This window comes from Schistocerca serialis, chromosome 4, assembly GCF_023864345.2.
Source record: "Schistocerca serialis cubense isolate TAMUIC-IGC-003099 chromosome 4, iqSchSeri2.2, whole genome shotgun sequence".
In the NCBI taxonomy this organism is placed as follows: domain Eukaryota; kingdom Metazoa; phylum Arthropoda; class Insecta; order Orthoptera; family Acrididae; genus Schistocerca; species Schistocerca serialis.
The window spans coordinates 350,662,845-350,684,775 of NC_064641.1; the positions used below are offsets into that span (position 1 = coordinate 350,662,845).

At 42.2% G+C, this 21,931-nt stretch overlaps 1 protein-coding gene across 1 annotated transcript in view; it reads right to left on the reverse strand.

Annotated features, from left to right (window-relative positions):
* Positions 1 to 21,931, reverse strand: part of LOC126474454 (putative inorganic phosphate cotransporter) — a 95,133-nt gene that overhangs the window by 46,149 nt on the left and 27,053 nt on the right. Inside the window, exons 3-6 of the mRNA XM_050101926.1 lie at positions 17,836 to 18,069; positions 15,255 to 15,339; positions 8,216 to 8,439; positions 3,277 to 3,438 (exon numbers count right to left, since the gene is read on the reverse strand). Of these exons, the coding sequence (XP_049957883.1) occupies positions 3,277 to 3,438; positions 8,216 to 8,439; positions 15,255 to 15,339; positions 17,836 to 18,069 (705 nt within the window). The remainder of the gene's footprint in view (positions 1 to 3,276; positions 3,439 to 8,215; positions 8,440 to 15,254; positions 15,340 to 17,835; positions 18,070 to 21,931) is intronic.

The window sequence follows — 21,931 nt, forward strand, 5'->3', positions numbered from 1 at the left end:
AAACAAATCTCACTATTAATTTCAGTCACTAAATTAACTTTCAATTTTCCGGTTTTATTAATTATTTTGCTAAATTAAGTCAGAGTGTAGCGAAATTTATTACTTCTGACAAACTTTCAGTTTTCACACAACACGTGTCAACCTTCAGTTGCCACGCTTTTAGTGCTAATTATATGTGCAATAACCTTTCTTTTTCAGTTATTATAGTAATTGTCCATAGGACTGGCGACCGTAATTTTCCCCAAATCTTAAATATCTAATTACCGCTGGTTAATTGTTAACGTAACGGCCGCACATTTACTTTCTTTATTAACTTTGCCCTTTTTCAAAATTAATTTCCACCAGTTTCATTTGCATTTTTCCTTTCATTTAGATGTAACCCTTTCCTCTCTCTTTACCGGCAGATGAACTTCGGTGACGATTGCTTTTCCCACATTTCCATTAGCTACACGCGGTTTAATTTTTCACTGTCATTAAGGTCGGTAAGTGAGGGGGAGGTTACAATTTCTGGAAATAATTATTATCTTATTTTATTTAAATTAACTTTGGCTCCGTAAATTCAGAATTTTTTTCATAAATTTACTTCAGTTTTCTATTGGATGACATAGGAATTACCGCATTTGACGGCTGCAGCTGTTCTGATTGGCTGTCTAAATCATCAGCCAATAGGGCCTAATCATTTCCTGCGCTGTGTGCAGTGCTTTATGGTACAGTTCTGTGTATATAGGATTCGCTCAGGAACAGTCTTATTGTGCAGATGCTTGTGGAAAAGCTGCTTCATATTTCAATTAAGACGAACAACATCTTGTACTTTTTCAATTGTTTTATGATATTTATAAAGCGCCTTTAGTTTTGAAAATTACAGTGAAATTATTATCTAACATAATCAGTCAGTGCATGAGGTTATCTATAATTTTGTATTGTGGCCTTCTTCTGAAAAGCAATTTATTTGTCAAGACCGTTGTTTTAAACACAGTTACAGGATTACTAGTTTCGTCAATATATGTATGTTGCGATCCTCATATCCATAAAATCGGGTAGTGGTGCTACATCATACAATGCTTACATCACTCTGTCACATGAAGACTATACAGTATGCAAAACAGCAGCGACTGTTTTATGCGTATTATATAGTCCTCATGTAAAAGACTGATGTAAGCACTGTATGATGTAGTTACCACTCCTTATTTCATGGATCTGAGGACGTCAAAAGTAGTAGTCTAGTGATTGTGCTTACGTAGCGATCTTTACGATTAAATTGGTTTTCAGAAGAAAACTAGTATACATTATTGTGAAAGTTTGGAAGTTAGCAGCGTGTGAATTTCCTTGTCGTACTTGAAACTCTGCATGACTTGTTCCGTGTATATTTCGGGATATTTTGGGGAGTATTTCTTTTCAAGACGTCCACTGAACGATTTGATGCAGCAACTCGCGAATAGCTGCGGGTCATTGACTGTATAGAATGTTAAAATCGTTCGGATCGAAATCGCGAACTTCTGGCTGCTTTCGTGGAGAACTTTTAATAGAAACTGTTCTTAATTTCCATCGGTATTAATTTGAATGTAAGTAGGGAGCTTGATAGCCATTTACAACATATTTTGAAGCAATAAAGCCTGTTTAGTTAAACTTTAAAACATTTTCAAGCAAGTTCCTTAGAATCCCGAACGCCAGATATTTTACGAACTTACAGATGCAGCTTCAAAGCTTGAGTTATGCGGCCTTTGCTTTGTATGTATTTAGTTGGTGTTTCTTCAACGCTACACATGCGGAGTGAAAGGTCAGACAACAGAACACTTGTGGGGGTAGGTGGGATTGTAGCAGTTCTCCATATTCTATAATAACTGCATTATTAGTTCGTATTGAACAAAAACTGTTCATTCATGTTCTCTTGAAAAGCAAAATCAAACTCTTGACTAGTCAATACAAAGAACAAAGGGAAGCACTCCTTGACCACCTTAATACCATCTCTGAACTGTTGTCGACTCTCGAACATCCACACATCCCTGTAGTAATGCGTCACAGTGACCCTCGCCCCCCCCCCCCCCCCTTCTCCGCCAACGTTTTGAATGTGGGGAACGCAGTTACCATTGTGAACTTTGCTGCTATTTCCTCTTCCCGACCATATAAATCTTCTCTTGGAAACCTGGTTCCCTGGTACCTCTGGAAACATAGGATAAAGTTGACGGACAGCTTGGGAGAAAACCCGTCTGTAAAGCCCGGTCGTCGTTCTAATCTCTGTCGCTGCCTTTTTATTGTACCTTCGGGTGTTAACGCCTTTCCTTCACTGTGGTTGTCGGCGGTTGAGTGTGCTGTAGGCGGCATTGCGTCCTCTTCATGTTTCACATACGTTGGCTTTAGCCTCTCTGTAGATACTGTCGTGGTCTTGTTCTGCTGCTGTATGATAAAATTACGAGTCTTACGCTCCAAGACCCGATAAGGTCCTACATGCAGTGGGAAGAACGGTGGTTTGACTGCATCTACTTGTAACTACACACGTGAAAATAGCTGAGGATCCTTATTAATAAATATAGGTTTTTGTACCGTGACGAAGAGGGACCTGTGGACTGATCCTTCTTAGCTCGTGATCAGCAATGTAGCAGTTCCCTATGTTCTATAATAACTAGATTATAGCCGGCGCCGCCGCAGGTCTTATAGCCACGCCGCGAAGTTTGAGCTCTTTGATCATACCACTACCCTCCATTTTTATTTTGTAATATTTATTGTAAATTCAACCCTCGGCCGCCTCAGTTATGTGTTCTTTGATGCCTGCCAAATTCTCAAGGCCGTCGGCTATCCGCTTTTGGTGACCAGTTGTCGGTCGTAAGACTGACAGCAGAGCTCAATGATACATGTCATGGTTTGTACAACGTATTTTCAGAATAGCTTCAACACAGAATTTGTCCCATTTTGGACCATGGTTGCACCCTCCGCTGTCTCTTTATCAAATATCATCTCCAAGTGAGCAGGTCGCGGGGTTTGCTTATAAATTACCACGGTGGCAATAATCGGTAGCTTACAACCTGCAACAGTTCAGTAACATGTGAAGACACCATGCGTGTATCGTTAAAGTTGCAGGGCTAATTTCCTGAATAACGGGTACACGACAATGTGTGGAGAAAAGGTTCAGTTAGGAATTAAGTATAGCCATGATAATTTCCGGTGACATACTATCCTATTCCCGTACCAACAAGAGAACAGACACGCAAGGAATACGTAAACATGTCATAGGTACGGAATTTGGAGTGGAATTTAGATGAGTTTGGTAGATATACTTACGCTGCGGATGGGGAACCTGAGGATGGCCGCCATGTAGGTGGGCAGGTAGGTGATCTGGCCGAAGAAGTTCCAACCGATGCCCACGTGCATCATGGCGCACGCCCACACTCCGGGGCACTTGAAAATGGAGCACCACGGCACTGGTGGCCTCTTCCGCTGGCCCTGAAACACATGCAACACGCCCACTCAGGTGTAACTGTTTTCAAATGATGAATGGACGGAAATTATTTCCCGAAAACTACTTGTTGAAAGAAACAAGTGATAATAAGATTGATCGAGTTATTAACTATCAATGAATAAAGATTCTTATAGCAATGAAGCAATATCAGTATCAATTACGTCGGTAAGTGCACCAACGATTCGTGCTGTTATCAGAAATTTGTGCATGACAAAATTATTAAACTATCGATGAATGAAACTGACATAACAATGAAGCAATATCAATAAAACCTAAGTCTATAAGTGCACCATGGGTTTGCGCTATAATCAATCTGTGCAATCTGTCTTTCAAGTGCGGTCCATTTCCAGAAAGAGCCACATGAGTACACTAAGTTTTTAAACAGGAGATAAAAAAACGCAGAAGACAGATTTTCTTACTTCCACTGTTTTCGAACTTTCTGATGAGGCCATGCGTAAATGACACAGTCTCTTGTAAGATTCAGTCTATGTTGTTGTTTGTTTTTCGAATAAGTTGGAGCAGTATGGAATAAGTGGATAACGTCGCCATGCTTGGAAGAATAAGGTTGGCTTCCAGCGCTGTCGGTGATTGCTGCCCAAACGCTGTCTCCACGTTCGCGTACACCATAATTACTCTACCAGGCAAACACTGGGGTTACACTCGTCTGGAATTGCGGACCGAACCGCAAAATAACCCTGGATTCGGTGTGGGGCGTCGGCGGGGTGAGTGGACTCCGGTCCCTGTTGTAGGGTTGTGAACTACTGAGGGCTACGACGGGGACGAAGCCCCTCCGTCGTTTCTAGTTCCCAGGTTCAATACACAATACACACTAATGTATTTTATAAAGCAAATGAACTTAGGTTTGAATAAATAGTGAAAGATGGAGGTGTTTACCTAGAGAATTCGGTTGTGGCTAAACCTGTGTGAACATTCATGAGGATAAAATCTAATAACGGTTTACTCAGCGCCTGCACCTTCAGTAAAAACGTTATTGTCTACGTAGAAACATGTGTCAGAGACCGTAATAGTGCCGATAGAGGTCACACTAAATTCATGTAATGAAATTCCTATTTCACTTCAAAGGAAACCCACAAAGTCTACATTAAGTAATCCCACTTAGTTACTAATATGGAAGGGGGGCGAAGAAGAGGTAAAACGAATAATTTAGTCAGTATCCGTTATGTGTTTTAGTTTTCTTTCAGGTGGTGTCGAATTCATGCGTCTGTCTGTTGGGCATGACAAAGAAACAGGGACTACTGCGTAAAAGGTGTAAATCAAGGGATACGTTTATAGACTTCCATGCCGACGAAACGCGTTTGGCAGTGCATGAAGCCTTCAACGACTACAGTAGCGGAATGTTACAGAAGTGTCTCTTACAAAAACGTAAGAAATTATGGCCACTTGTAAAGGCTATGAGTGGCACTAATTTTAACGTCCAATAACTCAGAGATGACACAGCAACCGAGATTGAGGGCAGCTAAGCAAGAGATGAAATCTCTTATGAATTATTGTTTCTTTACAAAAAAAAGATACGGTGTTAACGTCTTAGTTTAATTCTAGCACCACTGCAAAGATGACCGATTTGGAATAGTGCCAGTGCCGCTGAAACACAGTTAAAATCCCTAAAATTAAACTAGGGTCTAGGGCCTGTCAGATTATATGCAGAATACGCAGCTGTGCTAGCTCCCAGTTTCACTGTAATATACCGTAGATATGACAACCAAGAATAAAAGTGCCCATTGGTTGGAAGAAAACAACGGTCACACATCTCTAAAAGGGTAGCCGAAGTTATTCACAGAACTACCATCCAATCTCAGTGACGTCCGTCTGTTCTTAAATCTTAGAAAATGTTCTGAGCTGAAACCTACTGAGGTACGGTATCTCAAAGAAAATGATCTCCTCTATGCAAATCATTATCGATTCCTAGAATAACAGTCACACGAAACTGACATGAAATCCTGAAAGCCATGGATAAAGGTAACCAGGTGGATGGTGTTCTTCTTGACTTCCGGAAAACGTTTGATTCGGTAGCACACCAGTGTTTATTAAGATAAGTGCAATCATGTGGTTATCAGACCAAGTTTGTTACAGGACTGAGTATTTTTGGACAGGGAGGACGCAGCCTCTTGCCTTTGCTAGAGAGATTACTGAAATATTTTGAATGCAATGATCCGCACTGGCTCTAAAATACTTTTATTAAAAGTCACAAACCGTTTCACGTCAATATAAGACTCATCATCGGGTGATAGAGATTCTTTTAAACAAGTGATAGTAGTACTGCTCTGTCTGCTGACGCCCAACCACCTTCCTGCTCGTGGCTCGATTCTGTTATCACCTTCAGTTTAACTACGGACTGCCGCTTTTACAGCGCTATGTGTTTCTACCTTGACGTGAATGATGAGGAATGGGTCTACGGCAATTAGCTTCTGGCCATCACTTGTCAAAAAGAATCTCTATCACCTGAGCATGTGTCTTAAATGGAGGCAAAACCGGAGATAATTTTTAATAAAGGCATTTTACAGCTAATGCGGATCATTTCAGTCAAAATGTGGAAATTTGCCTGTGATGGCCCATAATTTAAAATAACATGCTCAAGACTGTCTACACAAATAGGTGTAACATTAGGCGTGCGCCAGAGAAATGTATTTCAACACTTACCGTTTGTTATGTATATTTATGAGCTGGCAGACAATATTAATACTAATCTGTGACTTTTTTCAGAAGACATTTGAAAAAAAAAATTGTGCAAATATCCAGGCAGACCTAAGAATCCAGAACTGTGCAAATATTGGGGAACTGTGTGCTTCATGAAAGGCAGAAAATTAGTATCCTATGGTTACAAGATCAATGAGTCACAGCTACTGTCAAGTCAAATACATAGGTGCAACGCTTTGTGTGGATAAGAAATGGGTTCATCATATTGGCTGATAGGCTGAGTAAGTAGCAGACTTCTGTCCATTGACTGGATGCTGGGAATATGCAGTCAGTCGACAAAGTAACTTGCTTACAAAAGTCCTTTGGTAGCACGGATAGTCACACGTTTATCTGACTCAGGAAAAAAACGTGACGGAAATGCTGAAAACCAACCACTGGCAGACTTCAAGATTGGCGCCAATTTCCCCAAGAAGGCCTACCTTTATTAATTGAGAACATCCAACTTTAAATCAACCTCTTAACTGAAAGGGTTAGACTAATTACAGAGCACACGTACGTGTTCATGCAATCATTCTTGTTGCACCCTATGCGGTAATGGATCGGTAAGAAACCATAACATGTGGTGCAATACTAAATATTCTGTCATGCAATTCTCGCCCCTAGTGTTCAGAGTATATACACTGATCAGCTATGAATAACTACCTAAAAACCGATATTCCACGTTTGGCACGGCTAACAGCGGCGACGCGTCGAGGCATGGGAGAATGGAGGTCTTGTTACGTCGCTGGAGGGAGTCGGCACCACACCTGCACTCACAAGACACCTAATTCCTGTAAATTCCTGGAAGGGTGGGGATGAGCTCTGACGCCACGTTCAATTGCAGCCCAGATGTGTTCGATCGGGTCCTGATATGGCGAGTTGGGCGACCAGCACACCAATTGGAAATCGCCACTGTGTTTCTCTAAGCACCGTATCACACTCCTGGCCTTGTGATTTGGTGCTTATATTTTTGAAAATTTCCACGGTCGTATGGAAACACGATCGACATGAAGGAGTGTACGTGGTCTGCAGTCAGTGTATGGTACACCTTGGCCGCCTTGGTGCCTCGCAAGAGCTCCACTGGACCCATTGATGCCCATGTGAATGTCCCCCAGCGAATAATGGAGCCGCCGCCAGCTTGTCTCCGTCCTGCAGTGTCGAGGAGCTGTTGCCCTGGATGACGACAGATTTGCGCCCGTCCATCGACATGATGAAGAAGATATAGGAATTCATCAGACCATGCAACGCTCAGCCACTGCGCCGACGTACAGTGTGGATGGTCACGTGTCCATTCCAATCGCAGTTGCCGATGTCGTGATGTTAACATTGGCACATACATGGGTCGTCAGCTGCGGAGGCCCATCGTTAGGAGTGTTCGGTTCACTCTGTATTCAGACACACTTGTACATTGACCAGCAAGGAAGTCTGCTGTTAGTTCTACCACAGTACGACGTCTGTCCTGTTTTACCAGCCTGCCCAGCCTACGATTTCTTATATCTGTAATGAGGGGTGGCTGCCCAACACAAGGACACCTGGATGTGGTTTGGCTTTCCTACGGGTTGAAGACAGTCATTACAGTACTTGTAGAACACACAAAAAATCGTTCTGCTTCCGAAGTGCTCCTGCCGAGCTTCTGGGCCATCACAGTCTGCCCTCGGTCAGACTCAGACAGGTCGCGCGCCTTCGCCGTTCTACACATGGACAGCATGCTCACTGTTAAAATACATGCACTGTGCCTGTGTCTGATTAACAGTCAAACCTCAGCAGATGGCGCTGCTATCGCCTGGACGGGTTTACATCGATAGTAGATCAGTGGTCATAATGTTCTGGCTGATTAGAGTATGTACAGCTAGATTGTGGGGTGGGGGAAGTGGAAGGGGAAGGGGAAGGCTGTTCATTTTTCCAGTTCCTTACGACGAAGCCGTCAAGGTCTTAATGACATTAATGTCGATGAAAGAGATGTGTTACACGACAATCTTTTCCAGTCTAATTTAATAATCAATACACGTCCTGATGTAAGAGTGTGTCGTACATGTAGTGTAGATGTGGCCAGAATGCAAGACCGACCTGCAGCTTGTCCGCGCCGACGGAGGCCTCGATGTAGCGGCGCTCCTCTTCAGAGATCCATGGATGGTCTGCGGGCGATTCGTAGACCAGCACGAGCCACGGCACGTACCATAGCACGGTGATGGCGCCGAACACGTAGAAGACTAGCGGCCAGCCGCCGGCCAGGTTAGAGTCGCACAACAGGCCGGACACAGGCAGGCAAATACTCAAGCCGAGGTAGCTGCCTGCCGCAGACACACAGAAACTCGCATACCGCCGCTCATCAACCAGTCACAAGCAACAACAAACCTACTACAAAATCAAAGTCAGCACCAAGTCCCTGTAAAACCACAGTCAGTAGTACATATGCAGCACTAGTTTCAGAACACTCGACAGTGTAACACCTGACATTGTCAAATGACGGAGACATAGCAATCTGTATTATTTATTATAAATGTTAATGGTCTCGATCGCAATATAATATAATTACAACTACATGATGACCACTTTCGGTTGATTAATAACAATTCCCGTGTCTATGTAAACAAACAGAAAAAATACCTTTCACTTCACATGTAAATCCCCTGCAATATTTTTTTAAAAAATACATGTTCTATAAAGAAATATTATAGCACTTATATAGTGAAGGATATACCATGCTTATACTGGTACGTGTTAATCATAACAACATCATTAATAGGTACATCTCGTCAGTACTAACAGGCTGGTTAAAGCATGACTTTTGGTGTATAAAGCCAGTAGGAGTCTCACTGCTGCACTTGTTTGCAAGCAGATGCAATTTGAAGAAACAAACAGAAAATGGACTAACGTTATTATGATACTTATAAAATTATTGAGACAAAGATGCACATTTTCTTGATAATCCCAATATAAATATAAAGTAATAAAGAGCAATACGAGTTCGATCGGAATGGTTGTTTTACTAGTTTCGATGACCTATTTTAAAGTTAGTGTTTTAATATCACTAGTGTGCTGATAGACAGGAAGCTCCATTCCGTGAATGGGTTCCCCATGGAAGACTGCCAGCACAAATACCTTACCTTCCCTACGGCTTGCTGTGCTCTGGCATTGTCTCTGCTATGCAAACCTGCAGGAAGTTGGCGCCTCAGCCAAGACGTATGACCATTGGTGATTAACAACGATTTTAATATAAGGGTGCTGTCCTCGTTAGGTTTCGTCATTTAAAAAATAAAATACATTTCTTGGGTAATCCATTGTTTTAATAGCTACACATTATTTTCTGTTCTTATCTAATCTTGAGACAGTTCTTGTGTTTTTTATTTGTTTTGCGATTTTAATGTCTTCCATGCCTATCCAAGAGCTGGAATCCCTTATCCCCAGCGGCTATTGACTACAGTGGCTAGGGCACGCCCTACTTACTGGTACTAATTTGACAGCTGCACTTCTCCCATCTCCTGTACGGTTCAGACAGATAGGAGTCCTCTCCTATGATGGACAAATAGATCAGTAGTACGTATCATATACAATGTCTGGTCTATACTGTCTTCATTTTTCTGCATGTGTTGTTCTCGTGGTCGTCGAAGAATCCACTGGGGTTACCGCTTTCGCCTTGGTGTCGTCAGCATAGCCGCCCTCCTGCTGACTTCTACCACTATAGTCATCTCCGCTGCCTCTGGCTCCGCCTCTGCCACCACCTTCACCCCTGACATTACTGCTGTCATTCCTGCCAACCTCGAAGTCGTTTTGTCCCCAACCACTGACTCGTCATCCACATCGACCATTCTACATCACCATCACCCTAGGCACCACTTTGGTTGCTGCTTACACACCACTCAATGCCGCTCGTTGCCATTCGCCACCATGGATCAGTCAACCACGTCAGTCACCTATACTTCCCCATCTCCTATTCTCACTGCCATCACGTGGAACACATTATTTCATGCATCACCCTAAGTTTGTCCTGCTTTACTTACAATATGCTCCACCATCATTACCAACACACATAAATCTCTCTCTCTTCCCACACGTCTTTACAATTTCTCTTTCAGCCAAGATTCACCAGCCAACACTTCTGCGATTTCCACATCCAGAACAACCTGCTGAGCAACAGCAGCAGCAGGTGATGTCACGAACATCCCTTCCACAAGCCACATGGTACCAACCAATGCAAGTCATGCCGAAGGTTCAGCATAAACCACAGTTAGGCTAAACAACGCAATATTACGCCACCCCCATCCCACATCCATCCTTCCATCCAACAGCCACTAAAAAGCACCAAAATGCCGAAATACGGATGATGCTCCAAGTCCCACACCCAAGAAACCTGAGACTCAACTGGACAACACTGTATACATGGACAAAACATCCCCTCTCTCCACTTACCTTTCACATCTTCATCCTCTGAAACCCAGAACCACAATTTCTGTTACCCAAATCCGTCGCCCTCGAAATCATAAAATACCTCTCAAACCTACAAATCCAACAAAGCATCCCAGGAAAGTACTAAATCTTACTGAAGTCTCTAAACTAACTTTTATACGAACCTACTCTCTAAAATCACTACATAACCTTTGCTCCCAAAGCCTCCTTAACACCTCCCACCACAACATCAATCCCTCACCATTCTTGCACCCTCATTGTAGTAGTCACAAACGAGGAAGAGTAATTCTATCCTGATTTAGAGGTCTGAAACATCCTCCAGATCAATAATGACCTTGACCCCCTTAACTCATGTTTTCACTCAATCTGCCTCCACCACATGTCATCTATTTAAAGAGGAAGCCCTGATATAACACTGTCAAAATAAAATCTAACCTTCTAGATCCCATCCGCAACCACAAAAGTGTCTCTTTTGCAGCGATCACCTCAAGGTCGAATGTAAAAACACACTCAGTTGTCCAGATCGTAAGGCTACTCATTTTCTTAACCCTTGTCCTCCTACCAGCAACAACTCCCAACCCACCTATCCCATGAAATGCAAAGCCAAGCCCCAACCTACCAATACTGGACTCACTGTTGCAATCTGCCCTATTGATAACTCCATGAATCCTGAAAATTCCCTGCTGAAGAATTCCTAACATTCATTATGATCATCCTCCAAAGTATCCATCAATTTCAAAAGCGACACTCTCGCCAACAAATCTCCCTTACTGCCTATTCCATCATCCATATGAACACCCAAGTTATTTTCTCACATAGCCACTTCGTCTTCATCCCTACCGACGCCCTACTGTAAATCCTCTCTAGTTCTCACCCACACAAAAGACTCGATTTCTTACTGCTGTGCGGTAGCACTACAACATCATATTCCACAACATCCATTCCCTTCCAATAAGTAAAGTCTTCCTTATGCATAAACTAAACTAAACTCCGTCCGAACAGGCTTTGGAAGGCCCAACGGAACTGACCGGCCGCCATGTCATCCTCAGCGCACAGGCACCACTGAATGAGAATATGGACGGGCATGTGGTCAGCACACAACTCTCCGAGCGTATGCCACTTTACGAGACCAGAGCCGCTACTTTTCAATCAAGTTTGCCTCACAAGGGCTGAGTGCACCCCGCTTGCCAACAGCGCTCGACGGACCGGATGGTCTCCCATCCAAGTGCTAGCCCAGTCCGACAGAGCATAACTTTCGCAATCTGACGGGAACAGGTGTTACCACTGTGGCAAGGCCGTGGCTTCTTTATGCATATCCCACACAAATACAAAATCCTTCCCTTGCTTTCAAATCAGACCTTTCTTCAACCCTGTATCCTCCACCACATAGATAATTCCCTTCCCTGACCAGGGGTTGAGTTGCAATCGGCCAGAAAAAGAATATTCCTATTTGGCCAGAACCCTTATACAATGCTCCCACCGAACACCTAATCCTCCTTTTCTTCTTCATAATCTTAACTGTTAGCTTGCTCACCTGCTACATCTGACCTAATCATCTCATCCCCTATGACTTGCTCACCCACAACGTTCATACCTTTTCTATACAGGGTGTTACAAAAAGGAACGTCCAAACTTTCAGGAAACATTCCTCACACACAAAGAAAGAAAATATGTTATGTGGACATGCTTCCGGAAACGCTTACTTTCCATGGTAGAGCTCACTTTATTACTTCTCTTCAAATCACATTAATCATGGAATGGAAACACACAGCAACAGAACGTACCAGCGTGACTTCAAACACTTTGTTACAGGAAATGTTCAATATGTCCTCCGCTAGCGAGGATACGGGCATCCACCCTCCGTCGCATGGAATCCCTGATGCGCTGATGCAGCCCTGGAGAATGGCGTATTGTATCACAGCCGTCCACAATACGAGCATGAAGAGTCTCTACATTTGGTACCGGGGTTGCGTAGGCAAGAGCTTTCAAATGCCCCCATAAATGAAAGTCAAAAGGGTTGCGGTCAGGAGAGCGTGGAGGCCATGGAATTGGTCCGCCTCTACCAATCCCTCGGTCACCGAATCTGTTGTTGAGAAGCGTACGAACACTTCGACTGAAATGTGCAGGAGCTCCATCGTGCATGAACCACATGTTATGTCGTACTTGTAAAGGCACATGTTCTAGCAGCACAGGTATAGTATCCCGTATGAAATCATGATAACGTGCTCCATTGAGCGTAGGTGGAAGAACAATGGGTCCAATCAAGATGCTACGTACCGATGTGCTACAATCCTATGAAACCAGAACGGGTCACTAAGACCTAATTCTCTTTGGGGAGAAGCAGCAGAAGAAACAGGTAAGTTCCTGATGTGTATCTGTATTTGCGAGTAGAATGTGTCAGGTCCATAAGAAGGAGTAGTGTAAGCGACGCGGTTCTCGGACGCGGTTGTGGTTGTGTGTATGGGGATTGGGGGATGGGGGGAGCGATGAGGATGTTTCTGTAGGAGTGTGATAGCGTCCGCAAAGATCTGCTGCAGAAAAGACGTGGCACGAAAGATGTCATTTGGTGCTGGAAGGCTTCATTACGGAGTATCTGTGGATTCCTGGTAGACTTTCCAGTTTTTGTGGGAGTTATATTAGATAACCTTTGGACAGAGACTGGGATGGGAAGAATGGGGAACAGACAGGGTGCAGGGGATAGAATGGAGAACGGATAGGTGATTACTTCCATTTCGGTCGAGGACGCTGCATTGAGGCATCAAGTGTTGGAAGAAGATAATATGACTTCTAGGATAGTGCATATTTCTAGATAGTTGTGCTGGGGGATTGGGACAATGTCACCTTGGACGGAGTCTGTTAACTGACATCATTGGTGTTCGCAGGAGATCTGCTGCGGATGTTAAGGTCAGTGGAATAACATATACAGGGTGTAGAGCAATGAGTCGTATGTCAACACAAGTACCGAAGTAAACATTGCCTTACTTCAATTGGGCCAACTGGTGGTGAATCGAGGAAGTACAGTACATACTGGCGAAACTAAAATGAGCTCTAACATGGAAATTAAGCGTTTCCGGACACATGTCCACATAAAATCTTTTCTTTATTTGTGTGTGAGGAATGTTTCCTGAAAGTTTGGCCGTACCTTTTTGTAACACCCTGTATATGTTATTCCACTGACCTTAACATCCGCAGCAGATCTCCTGCGAACACCAATGATGTCAGTTAACAGACTTCGTCCAAGGTGACATTGTCCCAATCCCCCAGCACAACTATCTAGAAATATGCACTATCCTAGAAGTCATATTATCTTCTTCCAACACTTGATGCCTCAATGCAGCGTCCTCGACCGAAATGGAAGTAATCACCTATTCGTTCTCCATTCTATCCCCTGCACCCTGTCTCTTCCCCATTCTTCCCATCCCAGTCTCTGTCCAAAGGTTATCTAACCTAACTCCCACAAAAACTGGAAAGTCTACCAGGAATCCATAGATACTCCGTAATGAAGCCTTCCAGCACCAAATGACATCTTTCGTGCCACGTCTTTTCCGCAGCAGATCTTTTCGGACGCTATCACACTCCTACAGAAACATCCTCATCGCTCCCCCCATCCCCCAACCCCCATACACACAACCACAACCGCGTCCGAGAACCGCGTCGCTTACACTACTCCTTCTTATGGACCTGACACATTCTACTCGCAAATACAGACACACATCAGGAACTTATCTGTTTCTTCTGCTGCTTCTCCCCAAAGAGAATTAGGTCTTAGTGACCCGTTCTGGTTTCATAGGATTGTAGAATTTATTCCCATCTTTCACTAGTTTCCTCGCCTAACTGCAACTGGTTTGTATCTGCTCGCTGCTTTTGTTAGTCTCCTTTCACTGTGATGGTCTGATGGTCTTTCCATTTTTTCATGTAGGCCTATTTTATCGTTTAGTTTACATATTTTCAGACATTGTACAATCGCTTCATTTCTAAATCCATGTCATTTAGAAAACCCTTTCTTAAACCTTAGAAAGTTCATTTTTGCTGTTTGTAAGCGTCTTTTACCCCCCCTCTCTCTCTCTCTCTCTCTCTCTCTCTCTCTCTCCCTCTTTGTCTCTCATTATCCACTTGCATAAAGCAGCGTAGGGATACCGATAGCATTATAGAATCTGAGCTCGTTGTCCTTATGGGTTTTATTTTTTAATGTTCTTATGCTGCCACATATGATTTGGAACTTATTTAAAGAAATATTTTCCCTCTTCAGAGGATGTGTAAGATTGAAGATAGCTAGAGACTTGTTCAATTAGTTGGTTATTGATCATTATTTTGGCTCTTAGGAAGGTTTCTTCCTAAGAAATCTACCACATTTATTTAGTTTATGGAAATATTTAGATTATATTGAGTCGAGCACAACTGAAAATTATGTAATGTTCTTTTCGATCAAAAATAGCGTTTTCGTTGACCAGAATTCAAATCAGGATTCCTTACTAATTTCAAATCTCGATCGATCGGCAGTAATATTAAAAAAAAACTAACTGAGCACTTCTACTGCTCTATAACGTGGTGAACTGAAGCAAAAGAAGTTGAGAGTATAGCCTATAATTGTTACATTTAATGATGTTTGTTTTTGTAACATCAATCTCTTATAATGGGACAGGGGTCACTAGTAGATATGTCTGTTTCTAAAACTGGGGAAAGGTGTAAGAAAGTATACCTGAAAATATCATGGAGAAACGACTTCTCTCTTCCGGCGGCGACCACTTGGAGATCATATATTGGATAGCTGGAAAAGTCACACCCTGAAACAGAAAACATTCGTAACCTAAATTAATGGTGTTCTCAACCCAATGTTCGATCTACACACCGGAATACATGTTGGACACAGTTCCATTGGTGTTACGCCCTTCCCTGATTTCGAATCCGGTTACAACAAAAAATTTTTCACATTAAGAAAATAATCTCAGAGGTGAAAGAAGCGTCAAGCATCAGAAAAGGTCACTACTTTGGTCACATACTGTAATTTAAAATATTTTTCGTCTACGTCGTTAACTTCAAGTTTTCACCCTCCTCCGTCGCCCACGCATTGCACCATTATCAAGTTGATGATTCTTCGCTGCTTCTGGATGTGTGTTTATGCCAAGTTGTACCATTCTCTTTCTTTCCAGTCCCAGTCAGTACCCCTTCACTAGTTATCTGATCTACACATCTGATTTCAAGCAGCACCATGTCTGAAAAGTTTCTCTTCAGTTCTTACGTTAACTGTTTATCGTCCACTTTTCACTTCCGTACAAGCTACACTCCAGATTATAACGTTCAGAGAATTCTTCTTAACTGTTAAATTTATATTAGATATTTTAAAAAATCTCTCTTTATCAAACATACTTTTTGTGTTTTAGCAAGTATGCAATTTATATCCTGTCTACTTCTGCGTCTCATTTCGTTAATCTAATTCCTTTTGCGTCGCCTGATTTAATTCGACTACATTCTGTTACTGCTTTTTTTCTCTTTTGTTGACATTCATCCTACAACATGATATCAATACTCTTTTCATTCGGTTAACTGATCTACTACGTCCTTTGCCATCTCGTTTCCGTGAATGCTAATGCCCTTTGGAAATTTCTCCATATTTCCCTTCAGTGTTTGCTCAGTGTACAGACGTAATAACATAAGGAATACGCTACAACTCTCTCCTGCTCTCTTCTTCTTCATAGCTTCCCTTTCACATTCTTTGACTCCTACAATTTCTGATTGCTTCCTGCGCAAGATGTAACCGTTGTCTCCCTGAAGTTCACACCTAATACATTCATAATTTCAAATAGCGTATTCCTGTCAATATTACCAGAAACCTACTCTAAATCAACAAATGCTGCAGTGTTTCTCTTTACCCATATTGATATCTGGGGTGTTATGTGTATAGATGGAGATATTACCACTGGTGACTGAACAACATTACGTCAGCATTTACATGGTTCAAATGGCTCTGAGCACTATGGGACTCAACTGCTGGGGTCATTAGTCCCCTAGAACTTAGAACTAGTTAAATCTAACTAACCTAAGGACATCACAAACATCCATGCCCGAGGCAGGATTCGAACCTGCGACCGTAGCGGTCTTGCGGTTCCAGACTGCAGCGCCTTTAACCGCACGGCCACTTCGGCCGGCCCAGCATTTACATCATCTGCAGACAAATAATGGTAGCTAATACAGGACATATGTATTTAGGTTAGTTAGTATGTCCAAGTACATGTGGCAAGTGCAAGCCATTAATGCTTATTTTTCTGCGGGCAACAAGTCAGGTGTTAAAGTGTGGACGCCAGAACGCAAAACGGTTAGCCCATACTGACAGGTGATGCAGTTACGACCAAGCAGAAAACATCAGGTCGTACAGTTTGTGACATGTTTGTGGGAAGACTTCAATGCAGAGAAAATACAACCATCACAATGATATGTGTACATGTTAAGGTAAGAAGGCACATAATATTTTTGCATGTGAGATTTTCATGTTTTCTCGCTCACTGCATGCAAACTATTAGTCAGACACAAAAATGATCAGGACCTTTTTGTAGAAAATTTTTTAGTTTCTAGTTTCTAGTTAAATTTTGAAATGGGATAAATTTTTTCTAGAGGCTTTAATTGTCGAATTATCGAAGAAAAACATACAAAGAAACTTTCAAATGTATTTTTCTTGAATAACTAGTAAACCGTGACTCCCAGTGAATACACATCCCTACAAAATTTAACTACATCAAATTTCCTACAAAAAGGTTCTGTTTCCTTTCTCTGTACGACTAACAGTCTGTGCACAGCGTCCGAGAAAATATGAACATCTCACATGTGGTTTCGAAAGCGTTGTGGGTAGCTTAAAACTTGTACGTATATTTTTTAATTCGAACCTTTCCATACAATGAATGACCTTCTTTGCTACTTACCATTGTCAAGAACCACATTATACACACTATATTGAAAGATTGTGCTCCAATCAATGCCTCACAATTCTAAATGAAAATGGTTCAAATGGCTCTGAGCACTATGGGACTTAACTTCTAAGGTCATCAGTCCCCTAGAACGTAAAAGTACTTAAACCTAACTAACCTAAGGACATCACACACATCCATGCCCGAGGCAGGATTCGAACCTGCGACCGTAGCGGTGGCGCGGTTCCCGACTGTAGCGCCTAGAACCGCTCGGCCACCCCGGCCGGCACAAACATCTGTTCATAATTTTAAATGCAAACAAACAACAGCCCATCAAAACTATAAAACGACTGTGCATACTCTATCTCCGGCAGGTCTTACCTCGGCAAGGCCTTCCAACAGGCGTACAACAAAAAACAGGTCCTCTTGCAGCCAGACGGCGAACGGGCTGACGATGGTGAGGACCCCGGTGAGGAAGGTGCCCAGACCGAACACCAGCTTGCCGCCGAACCTCTCTGCCAGGATGCCGCCGGGCAGCTGCCCCAGGGCGTAGCCGTAGAAGAAGCCGGCCAGCATGTAGCCCTGGCGCTCCTCGTCCCACAGGAACTCCCCTGTCTGCGGGTGGCGCATCATAGTGCCGTATTACCCAACGTCATACGACTCTCATACATAAACATTACCTCATTATCCGATTTACGCAAAATTTCACATAATGGCAGTAGGATGATTGAAAATGGTGTTACAAAAAATTTCAATTGTTTTCGCAAAAGTATATCCTGCGCCTGAACGAAGACAGAAAACGAACGTTTACCTTGGCCTCTTTCGTAAATTTCCGGTCCATGTTGTTACCGGTAGGAGTCTCTGTCGCACGGCTGGCTCACTTGTTCGCTCGTTCATTCCCCAATGAGGCTCAAGATAACGATAGCACAGCAGTAAGTGGCGTTTTGTGTTTTCCGGTTTAGCAGGTCCAATTCAGTTACAACTGTGGGGCTAGATATTTGTCGAGAGCACAGTGCTATGCTTCCTACAGCTCAGAGCAATGTACGTGACATTAGCGCTGTTGTGTATACAAAGCGAAATCCAAAGGTCACCGCCGTATGATCGTCCGAAACGTAGGTTACATCAAACAGTGTTCTGCACATAGTCCACATAAGTCTGCTCGTCGTGCCAGCCATGATAAAGTGGGGCGAGTTCTGCGATGAAATTTAAGGTCCAAACCAAACAGGATTCTAAAAATTGACATATTACTAAGTGGAAGTATCCGATCTTCGTAATGTTTGTATTATGAGTTATTACATCAACGGTCACTTAGATACACATAAAGGAATATTCGTGTTATCGGTTTCAGCAGTTATATGCAATCTTTAGAAGTGCTTAACCCAAAAAAGATTTCGTACGCGTTAAACACAGTTAAGCTCTTTGACATCGTAAAGTTCTTTAACATTTTAATGAATGTACATCATACCGTCACATAACACAAGACACTTTTGTCATGTGACGATCTGAAGCGCATTGAAATGTTAAACAACTCTATGATGTTCAAGGTACTTAACTATATTTGTTTAGCCTGTAAAAAACTTTTGCGTGCTAAGACAACCGAAGATAGAAAATAATTTCCGAAATGGGTAACGTGAGTAATCTTTTATATATCTCAGTGATCGTTGGCGTAATAAATAATTTTCAAATAGACAGTTAAATGCTACAAGCTACAAGAGGTAATTAATATCGTGTAAGATTTTGGAAATTCATTATGGCCGTGGAGAAGGATAATAACAGTTTATTGTTTACTGTTCATTGATGAGACTACATTCGATTTAAGCTGAAAGTAAAGTGCAGCAACTCGAGAATATGGGGAACACAATCGTCACAAAGCGCAGCAGGGCGTGAGGAAGACTCTCCAAAGCTTAATGTGTTATTTAACTGCTTCCCGAAAAAAATGTTTCATGTACAGTCTTCTTTACAGAAAAGACGGTTACAGAAATCATGTACTGTAAATGTATAATTATGCAATAAATTTTTTTTATTTGACAAAATTTCATACCTATACCCTAATTTTCTTTTATAATACAATTAAATCACAATAAGTAGTTTCTATTGTTTACTACAGCTATCTTCAGATACACGAAACTGTAAGAAAGCCGCCAAAACTATCGTTTATCTGAAATTATACAGTTGCATGCATTCGTATTGTGGGCCAATAAGACAACGATATCATGCAGTTACAAACTTCATAATGAGACAGATAGGTCATGTAGTGTCCTGGATTATCAAATAATTCAGTTACTTTTTAAGGATCGTGTCCGGCTGGTCGGGCTGTTAGTTTCCACCTTGTACAAGTTTTATAAACATAACTATTTTATACGCTAAGTTGGGTCATTTCTGTGGAAGCCAGGCTCTGCAAATACTGACACTGCATATACTTTTCTCTATAATACTTGCTATACAGTTATAAAAATTGTTTTTACTAATGCAGATAGCCATTCACCATCTTTATTACAGTCACGTTGTGAAATTATGGTTTTTCAACCTGGCTCGCTCGTGATGTTTGCAACTACATAATGTCAGTCTTGTTGGCCCACAATACAAATGCACGTAGCTACATGACTGCAGGTAATGATGATAGTTTTCACTGCATTTTCATCGCTTCTTTTTCGGTTTCGGCGATCTGAAGATGGTTGGAGAAAGGAACCGAAACTAGTTACCGCGCTTTAATTGTACCAAAAAAATGCACTCTAGACATTTATAATATAGAAAATTTTAATTAATAAATTTTTATTACATTAAGACCTCCGTCTCCTCCCCGATAGCACAAGACTTTACCAGTACCAGGATATATTGAAGATTCATTTCTTGTACAATTGAGAGAGTATTCTGATAAATTCATTTTTCAACAGGTTGGAGTATCGCCGCACTGACACCAGTATTTGACAACAGTTCTTAAAAATGTGCTGCCTCAGGGATCGGCGGTAAAGTGCATACGGGTATCATGGAATGTGATTTTTTGGGTGGAGGAGGCTTTTAGAAGAGTCCAACTTTGCGTGAACTGCAACACCATATAGCAGTATCAGCTAATACAGTATCGTGAGACATGCCTGAAAAAGAATAGGATGAGTTAGCGTGTTGTGTAGATGTTTTCCGTGCGTCCAGTGGAGGGCACGCTGATCATTTGTGAAACTTAAATGAAAACTTTGACCCGTAACCTAATTGTAAAAAGTACCCAAAGATATGTGAATACTTCTGAACGATGCCAGATACTTCCTTTGAAAATAAAAACTGAGAAACTTGAAGCAAATTTTAACTTGTATATCTCCATCCATGTAGGATATATATAGCCTAGTCAAATCGGATGAAAGTTTTTACTACATTCTGTATATTCCGGACAAATGCTAGTGTGGTGTCACCGCCAGACACCACACTTGCTAGGTGGTAGCTTTAAATCGGCCGCGGTCCATTAGTACATGTCGGACCCGCGTGTCGCCACTGTCAGTGATCGCAGACCGAGCGCCACCACAAGGCAGGTCTCGAGATACGGACTGGCACTCGCCCCAGTTGTACGGACGACTTTGCTAGCGACTACACTGACGAAGCCTTTCTCTCATTTGCCGAAAGATAGTTAGAATAGTCTTCAGCTAAGTCCATGGCAACGACCTAGCAAGGCGCCATTAGCATTATATTGCATTTATCTAGAGAGAGTCTCACTTGTATCATCAAGAACGCTGTATACAAATGATGGATTAAAGTTAAGTATTCCAGCAGCTACGTACTTTTCTTTATAGCATTCATTACGTATCCTGTTTCAGACCTAACGCCCGCCTGCGTGAGTTAGCGAGTGCATCGTGGCCGCCTCTTTCAATTAGTGTGCGTAGTGTTGGCAAGTCTGCCGACACTACACTAGAATAATACCGTGTAGGTGTTAGAGGCAAACCAGAAAAGTTAGAATACAGTCACAAAACCATCACTGCGCCAAACAGCAGAGTATCTTCCTGCCTTAGAAAAGCGGGCTGAAACTTCCCGAAGTTTTTGGTTAGCCTATCCACGTGATGGCACCACTTCAGTATTTTTTATCTACATGGTTTCATAGAAACTTTAGACACTAACCTCTTTAGTCTGTGTCCATTGATCTATACTGATAACTGAATTCTATTCTTGTCTGGAACAGATTAATCTGATTGAGAGTTAAGCTGTTTTATATGAACCATTAGTAACCGTTTCTAAAGTTATTCTCATTTCAGTGTGTGCTATGGATGTATTTGTGCCCTTCACCAATAATATAACCGTTGCATATTGAGGCTTGAAAATTTCTGGTTGTGTCCAATATGCATTTTATCTCGTTAGAGAAGGAGAAGTAAGCGTGATACCACTGTGCGCATGTGTTCATGGCAACAAATACTATACACAGTACACATTCTCAACGCTAAATAGCCCGATTTTCAACGCACAGGGTAACGAAATTTTCCACTGAAAACAATTTAAAACA